The sequence below is a fragment of the Lycium ferocissimum genome, chromosome 12 (assembly GCF_029784015.1).
Source record: "Lycium ferocissimum isolate CSIRO_LF1 chromosome 12, AGI_CSIRO_Lferr_CH_V1, whole genome shotgun sequence".
Taxonomy (NCBI): Eukaryota; Viridiplantae; Streptophyta; class Magnoliopsida; order Solanales; family Solanaceae; genus Lycium; species Lycium ferocissimum.
In genome coordinates, this window is record NC_081353.1 from 12,690,989 (window position 1) to 12,700,041 (window position 9,053).

Sequence of the window (9,053 nt, forward strand, 5' to 3'; positions counted from 1 at the left end):
GCTTAAACGCTCAAAAAAACGTGCTATGTCAATGCCTCGCGAACTCCACAAGAGTTTAATTTGGCTCTTAATCGTTTTTCGCGAAGAGAACAATCGGATACAAATACGTTACCATAGGTAGAATATAGTATACATGGTAGCACAAGATTTAGATCCAAGTGGGATTCTTGATCGTAAACTTCCGATGAAGATTAATATTTTTCTTACAATAAGGTAGCAGTGTAGGTCATAAAGACCCTCCCCCCCTCCCCCCCGAGGGTACTTGGGGGGTTTGTAACTATATAAGTAGCCCTTTCTTTTGTTATTAAACTACACCATATTCAATGTCGAGTAGTAGAAACTCAACTTGGTCTTTACTCCTTCCAAAAGAACCAAATAGCAGTGATGATGAGAGTTCAAATCATAGCAGTTTTTCGAGCGATACCAGTGATTTCAAACTAGATTTAGCTAAATTCCCACCTTCTTATAGAGCGTAATGATGATTTTGTCTGGCAAAGGTGAAATATTCGGATCCGCGGGAATATTATTGCGGTTTACGCCGAGAATGGTCACATCGGCTTGCCGAATCAGAACGTCTTGTTCGTGACTTGGAAAATCTCAACGCTTCAATCCCAACAAGGTACTCCTTAACCATGCCTCAAGTAGGTCCAGAAACTTGCGAGCTTGCCGTGCAAAGGATTAGAAAAGAAAACAACATGTTGTTTCCAAGACGATGTAGATTTTACATGCTAAAGTTGGCCGAAGAACAAGCATCATCAACCGGTAGAGAACTAACTTCTACTAAAAAAAGATGTGTCTTAAGAAACCGCCAATATTTTTCTGAGGACGATATTGAGGACTTGTACTCTGATAATGATTAAGAATGTTGTGATTTTAGTTTTAAGTTTAATTTATCATTATGCTGTTATTTTGAAGAATATTAGTATGTTAAGTATTTTCATCTACTCAAGATTATGAATGATGCAATTTAATTAATTTTTTTTTTTTGAATGCTGCCATTTTGACTAACTTTTGATTAATTATTAATGAACAAGTTTAAGTATTCGTAAAGAACTTCAAGCTAATGTCACCGAGCCTTCAAACGAAAATGGCGTTCGAGCACTTTTCAACCACTAAAACGGCCATCCGAACTTTTGTGTATCCTTGATGTATTGATCCTACCTTATTAATCGCACAAAAATAAGTAGGGTTCTATATAAAATATTGAAGTTTCGGGGTCCCGAAGCATGATTAATCTATGGTCAAAGTACGTTAAAAAGTGTAATGGAAAAAGGGTTAACCAAAAGGGCCGAAAAAAAAAGAGGCACACTATAGAGTAGTAAATTACTGCGCTATAGCAGTTAACGGAGCGTCCTCATTAGTGCTTTAGCGCAAAGAATACTGCGCTAAAGGTAGTTTGGAAACATTTTTTTTTGTTGGGATATTTTGGTTCAAAATGTTTTTTTTTTTGGGGCATTTTGGTTCCGGACTCCATTGAAGTACTTTAAAGGGCATGTAGTGATATTTCTTTATTGAACAGTTTAGCCAACAGTTATGGCAATAGTCTAAAAATTTGTTAGGCCTCATGATGAAATTTGAGCTGATTGAACTCTAGAAATGAAAAACAATGTATCTCCATGCTCCCACAAACCTATAGGTCCTAGTCATGTCTCATTCCTTGTCTATGAAAAATAAATAAAACAAAATATCATCTCAATCTATCTTTTCAGAATATTTGGTACATTCATCAATATTCTTTTATCCAATTTTCATAACTTAAAAGAATTTCAATTTCATTTAACTGTTCAAACGTTAAACAATGATATGATATTTTCTCTATCAAATTAATATTCTAATTAGTACTTAATACTCATTCTATTCCATCTTATGTGATACTATTTAATTCCTTATTGGCTTGGTTCTAAAATAATACTCCCTCCATTCCATAATAAGTGGTGTTTTAGGCTTTTCATTTGTTTCAAAATAAGTGGTGTTTTAGGATATCAAGAAGAAATTGATCTTATTCTTTCAAACTTACCCTTATTTATAATCAAGAATCATTAAATAGCTTTTTTTTTTTCTCTAGGCATTAATAAGGGGTAAGTAAGTAAAAACACTAATAATTTTCTAGGAGTAAGCAATTTCTTAAGGGGTGTGCATAAGCTAAAAACACCACTTATTATGGAATGGAAGGAGTAATATATTATCGTATTTAAAAGTAATATAACTTTAAAATTTTCATTAGCCCTTAATGACGTATTACTTTTATAGCTATAGAAATTTCATGGCGTATAGTTCCAAATATATCTTTTTCTCCTAAACTTTCATTCCAAGATCAACAGTACTGCTATTTAAAGTGGAATTCAGGATTTAAAAATTTGTGGGTTCCCACAATGATATCAAGTTAAAACAGAATAATAACTGGATTCATAATCGAATATTATGATTATTTAGTGTATTAAATTATATATGTATATAAAGCTTGGGCTAAAGCTACTGGGTTCTCGTGAACCCGTATATTGTATTGTAGGTCCGCTCTGATCGTTAAATATAAATGTTAATGACGGGAATATAATTCTTGCACTAGTATAAATTGTAATCGTACTGTACAAGTCATGAACTTAATACGTAATTTAAACTCCGTGGACATCCAAAAGGGGTTTCCTAAATAAATGTAAAATGGTTAGAAGTTAAGAAAAACAAAATACTTATTTGCAAACGTGTTCATGAATATAATTTGTTCGAACTGATTTGATATTTAATTTAGAATGTACACTACCTGTAACTAGATCTAGTTATCTATTTAATTCAAAATTGTTTTTACCCTTTCAATTATATGAACTTGCCACATTAATTTGAACATTTGCAATGTTTGAAATAGTTTTCAGTTAAACATATTAAGTGAAAAAAGATAGTAAGTAGTTATTTTTTATATCTATATATGATCTCAATCTTGAAAAACAAATATAGTAGTAGTAATTATTTTTAAGTTGTACACCTTTTTGTTCTTTACGAGTCTATTGTTTAATTAGTCCATAATTTATAGGAGAGCTATATATGCATAGATGCATCATCATATGGGCATGAAAACAAAGCAGACATTCTATTAAGCAAAACAAGATTAGCTAGTTACAAGAGGACACGTCAAAAAGCTTGATAATATAACATGATATAGCTAGAAGTGACAACTCAATCTTGCATGATTGAAACTTGAATCCCTCTTGGAAGACATGAACCTTTGAAACCACTCTCATGATCATTAGCTCCCACCATGTCAGTACAAAGCTTGATAATCACATTCTCTTTCTCTTCAACCATTTGCAAGCTCGTTTGAAAAATGTCTTTTAGCCATTCATCAAACAAGCTGTTGAGAAATGAACGACATCCCTCAAATACCTTCTCCAGCACCATTTCCTCCAAGCAAAAACTCTCAACTATTTTCTTACTCCCACATACTTCCTCCAATGACCTTCTCATCTTGAACATGAACACCTCTCTCATTCTCTTGTCTTGAGAAGAATCGCGCTTCAAAACAAGGCGATTCTTGATGAGGTCGAATAAACCAAGTGGTGGATTTTGTTGATCAATGGCTGTATCGCGAGTCAAGTCACTTGAAATGGGGCTAAAGTCCTCGGTTTTAACTTCGTTTTCATCATCCTCGTCGTCCTCCTCCTCATCGACCTCGTCTGCTTTGATGTTGAGGTCAAGGGTGTTTGAGCTCAATTGCCTTGTGAATTCCTTCTTCATCTTCCCATTTTGAGCAGCAATATTTGAAGAGACATCTTCCATTACATTGTTTCTTGGACTCTTGGTCTTGTTAGGCAAAGACAATTCCCACTCAGCTTTTCTCTTATGATCAATACATACTGATCCAGGATTCATGACACTCCTTTTGCTTACCATCAGTTTCATCTGAATTACAGACTCTTTGTAGTACTCTTTTCCATCATTGAAGTGATCAGTTGCATCACTAGTCCTTGCTAAGATGAACAAATGACTAGAGCTCCCATTTTCATAGGCATCTATAAGAAATTTCAACAAATCTGAATCAGCAAAATCAATATCTTCCACTAGGACAACAAGCTTTTCATTATTCCTTAAGGACTTGTTGAGCAATTCAACATGAGACATGTTTTCCCTCTTTCTCATGTTGATGCACAAGAGCAAGTCATCAGAACCAAATGCTGATTTTGCTATCACTCGAGCCAATCTTTGTTTCCCGATCAAGTCATTCCCCTGAATCACCAACCAATTCTTCTGCTTCTTCATTGTCCTGAAATCCATCAATGCATCCACAATAGCATCCATGTTTTCCATTTGCCAAGGCAAGTTCTCTTGCAACATTTTGATCATCTCTTCATCAACGTTACCGATATCAGAAAGCTGTGAATTCCCAAGAGCAAGTGTGATTTTCACTTCTTTCCCTTCCCTGATTTTAAGAGAATCCAAGTTTGGCTCAATTTTTGAGTTCCCATTGCTGAAACTGAATTCGATATGGCACGACTGTTGTCTTCTGAACCTTGGCACAGTGCTGGCTCCCTGATTAGGCTTCCAATTTGGAGGATCACTAAATGAAATTGATTTGCAATCTGTTATTAGGCTGTTCTTGTTAGGCCACCATGGGTACAATGAATTATAAGAGTAATTCTTCCCACTGCTATTGTATTCATTGCACAAAACTGAACTTGTTTGTCTTTGATTAGGCTTCCCTTGATGAAGATTTTTGCACAACCTGCTCCACTTTCTTTTCAACTCAGCCACATCATCCTGAAAACCCCCCATAAAGAAGAAAATGGACAATAAGATAATGTTTTCAACCCAAAAAAAAAAAAAAAAAAAACAAACAAACAAAAAAAACACACACACACAATCAACACATTGTTGTCCCATTTTATATGACAATATTACTAGTTAAAAAAGTTAAACATGCTCCCTATAGAGTACAATTGTTTCAAATATTTTTATTGTGAATATTTTAATTTATTTAATAAACTTGTGCCTTGAAATATATGTTTGTTAGTTTCTATATACATAGATTTTATTTGAAAATTACGGAACCAATATCTGAGTCAATGTTATAAATTACATGCTTTGACTCGTCATTATTCTTTTGACATGAGGGGAGCAGGATATATATATATGTGTGTGTATGTGTGTGATAATCAAAGTAAAGGATAAATTGGAATAATTGTAGGCTAATAGGTGACAATTGTAAGATGTGTACCTTGTTAGTTGTATCAATGTCATGTGGTTTGAGCCAATCAGGCAAACCCTTGTCAGAGTCCTTAGTGTCACATGTGATAGAATACAATGTAGAATTTTTGTGCTGGCCAAACTTTAACCTAGCTTCTCTTTCATAATTGGAGGTGCATTCTGCACAACAGGTGACTGCATCTTGTTCCTCCTTGCTAGGAATTGGCTTTTTCTCAAACATTTGTTGAGAGAATGGTATTCTTGGTTCATAGACACTGCAAAATCAGGAGAATAGTTGTTTAATAGATGTATCAATATATGTGATATTTTTCGTTTTTCGAAATTCAAAATATGAACTTTGACCGACATTTTATAATGTATTTTTTCAAACATATTCACATGAGAAAAGATGCAACTTCAATACTTTTCATATAGTTTTTGGATTAATTTTAAAATATTAAGTTGATGTAATCCAATTTAGAATAACTCCCGGGAAGCCAAGTGTACCACGTAAATTGGGAAGAGGGAGTACTTCCCTCATTAAAAAAATGACATTATTTCTTTATTAATCCGTTAAAAGAAAATTATATCTTGTAAATATAAATTAACTTTTGAACTTTTTTATAGAGGGTGTAATAAGTTTAGGGCAGTTCAAATCTCCACTAAATTGAAGTGGAAGAAAAAAGAAGGAATTAATTACAAGGTGCATGACAAAGTTGTAGTATTTGAATTAACAATCCCGGACTCCATCATAAAAATTAGTGTCACTTCTTTCCATATGAAAAAGAAGTCAAAAAAGGAACATAATTCCCTTGAAACCTGAAAAAGGCTAGCACCAATACTACAAAAATGCTTGGGACAAAAACCCACATACTGCAACATCACCTGCTAAACACTGAGTAAAGGAGGTAATTATTTACTTTTGTATTTCAAATTTCATCGTCCCCCCTTTTGCCTTTTTCACATTATGAGTTAGAGCATTACAGCATTTCCAGAAAAAAGAACAAAGAAAAAAAAAAAAGACAAGAAAGCAGTAAATTCAAAAGATGTCCCTTTTACGTTTGTCTTCTTAGCATTGCTTTTTGGCAATATAGCATGCTCCTAAGTCCTGCTAGCTTTTTGTTCAGTATTCAGACCATGAAAACACAACAAAAACAAATAAGGAAACAAAATAGTGCATCAAAACTAACCAAATATAGTGCATTATCAAATTTATGATTATCGAGAAAGAAGACAAAAAACTCACCTTGTACTATTGAGACTTAAGCCTAGACCACCAGATGGAAGAGAAATTGGTTGAAGAGACCATTGAATATCAAGAGGAGGTTGTTTCATTTGACACTTCATATAAGTTTGATAATTTGCTGTACCCACCAACCAAACCTTTGCATTTGAACAAGAAACCAACCTTCCTATCTCAGCTACAAGGTGATCAACTGGACTATAATTATTAACAAAACTAGTCTTAGCAATAAGACTTTGATCAACTGTCCATTTCAAGTCACCTGTGTAGATAATGACTCCTCCTCTACTTCCTGTAAGAGATTCCACTTTCCTTTTCAGGTCTGATATGTTCAGTTCCACTTCCTCTCTTTTCATCAGCATTAGTGGTGCTGATGAGAACTGAAATTTGATAAAGTGAACTCCTTTCAGTTCCTCAGGCACATCTCCTCTTTCCACTTTTCCCATCAGTTCTTCAACAACCCCTTCTGTACCTGAATCACCTACTATCACACTGTTCCTCCTTTTGTTCACCAACACATCTATTACCAACTTAACATCTGATGAAGATGCTGTTAATGTGTTAAACTTGTGAGGTGAAAAGAGAATAGGGTTTTGGTGGGAATTCAAGAAACTATTTATAGTAGGTGGAGAGCTAGGTGTGGAGTAAATTCCACCACTAGAGCTACTATTATTGTAACACTGAAAGACTGAAGAATTAGCTGATTCCTCTATGTTGGTTTTAATAACAGTACTCGAGAAACCAGCTTCTCTCATAACCCTACTAACACTAGGGTCATCTAAAATAGACAAAATAAGCTGGTCTAACTCAACCTTAATAGCTAAAAGAGGCTGCTGTTGCTGTTGCTCAATGCAGCCTCTTCTCTGATGCGCCTGCGCTCTTTTGAGCGCAGCGATTAAAGCATTAGACAGACAAGGCTGGCCATGAAGTAGCGGACCAGGACTTGTTGGTAGCCTATTAAGTGCCACATTAAAACACAACTCAAGTGCTCTACACTGAAGTGGATGATGAGAAGAATAATTTGGTTGTGATTTGAGACAAGCTCTTCTAAGAAGACTGACTCTTGAACTTAACAAAATAGCAGCAACATGAAGAGGTGTGACTTGTGCATGGCCTCTTCTTCTGGCCAAACTAAGAGAATGCTTCAATACTGAAGCAGCCTCAGTTGTGAGGGTCTGTTGCACTGCACTACCTGCTCCTGTTCGCATAACTTAACCCTAACCCCACCCCCCCTACACCCCCCCTCGTATATTACAAGGTAACCTATCTTGCCTGAGAAAAAACACACTTTCTTTCTATACACCCCCTCTCCCTCTACACCCCACTATAATGAAAACTTGGTTTTGTTTCCTCTTACTATTTGTTTTCTTGTCACTTCTTCTTTCTCTTAAGAAGAAGTATATATGCTTGAAGTAGCTAAGCTTTGTTTGAGTTTTGGTTCTTTTTCTTTTCGTTTGAAGTGAAAAGATATACAAGGGCACAAGGGTTTTATATAAAGAAGCCAAGACAGATCATATCTTCGCCTTTAAACTACTACTTGTACTATAGTAGGTTTTAGCTTTTTCGTTTCTTTTTATTTTATTCCTTTATCTAAAGGCAATTTAGTTGCGTTTTTCGTTTTTCCAGAGTCAGTTGCACTAATATTTTAAGTTAATTTGAATTAGATCAATTAAATATTTTAAAACTAAAATTTAGATATTAAAAAAAATTTAATACAAAAAGTGTTACTATAAGTTTTGGTCAAAGTTTACATAGTTGAACTTCAAAAAACAAAAAATGCCGCATAAATTAGGACAAAGGAAGTATTACCCATCCATTTAACTTGGAAGCTTTTGATAGGACAAGCTTGAGCCATTTTTATTCAATTTCACATAGTTTGATGGCATTTTTGACCCTTTTCCCTATTAAATATACAATGATATTTGTGACGTAGTTATAAAATCATGTTATTAAACGTAAAATTAAAAATGAAATTATTTTTAAATAAAGTTTTTCTTGGAACGGATCTAAAAAGGATGAGTGTAAGGTAAAATGGGAGTAGCTGATAGTTAATTTTTCTTAATTATATTTCTTTCTTTTTTTCTCTCCTTAGACCATTTTCCTTTATTGAAGCTCTACTTTGCTACTTTTTCTTTCAACAGTTGTTAGTTCTAAGCTTTATGACCGAATGGGCTGTACTGTTTCTAAAGATAATTAGCATGAAAGGTTACTTTTATTTAATCATTTTTTGCATGGGTATAGGGAACTGTGTCAAGTAATTCTATGCAGTAATTATTTTATAATTAAGCTGCGTTTATCAGAGAATTTGATACTCACAAGATCAAAAGCTGCAGAAAGAGAAAACAAGATTTCGATCGATCTCTTTATGTGCATGCTTTTCTCTCTACCAAGAATGAGACTATATTATACTCTTTTCGTTTCAATTTATGTGTACCCATTTGACTGGACACGAAATTTAAGAAAGTAGAGAAGACTTTTAAACTTGTGGTGTTAAATGAGTCACATGAATATTGTGTGGCTTTAAATCATTACATAAAGGTAAATTGCTTCGAAATATAGAAAGAAATCATTCTTTTTGGTACAGACTAATAAGGTAATAGATTCACATAAATTGAAACGGAGGGAGTAATATAAACAA

At 34.1% G+C, this 9,053-nt stretch overlaps 1 protein-coding gene across 1 annotated transcript; it reads right to left on the reverse strand.

Annotated features, from left to right (window-relative positions):
* Window positions 1-3,057: 3,057 nt before the first annotated feature.
* Window positions 3,058-7,878, reverse strand: LOC132039629 (protein SMAX1-LIKE 4). The gene is made up of 3 exons (XM_059430129.1): window positions 6,419-7,878; window positions 5,204-5,447; window positions 3,058-4,746 (listed from the first exon to the last, which is right to left on the reverse strand). The coding sequence occupies exons 1-3, from the start codon at window positions 7,621-7,623 to the stop codon at window positions 3,169-3,171; spliced, it is 3,027 nt and encodes a 1,008-aa protein (XP_059286112.1). The 5' UTR covers window positions 7,624-7,878; the 3' UTR covers window positions 3,058-3,168.
* Window positions 7,879-9,053: the final 1,175 nt, after the last annotated feature.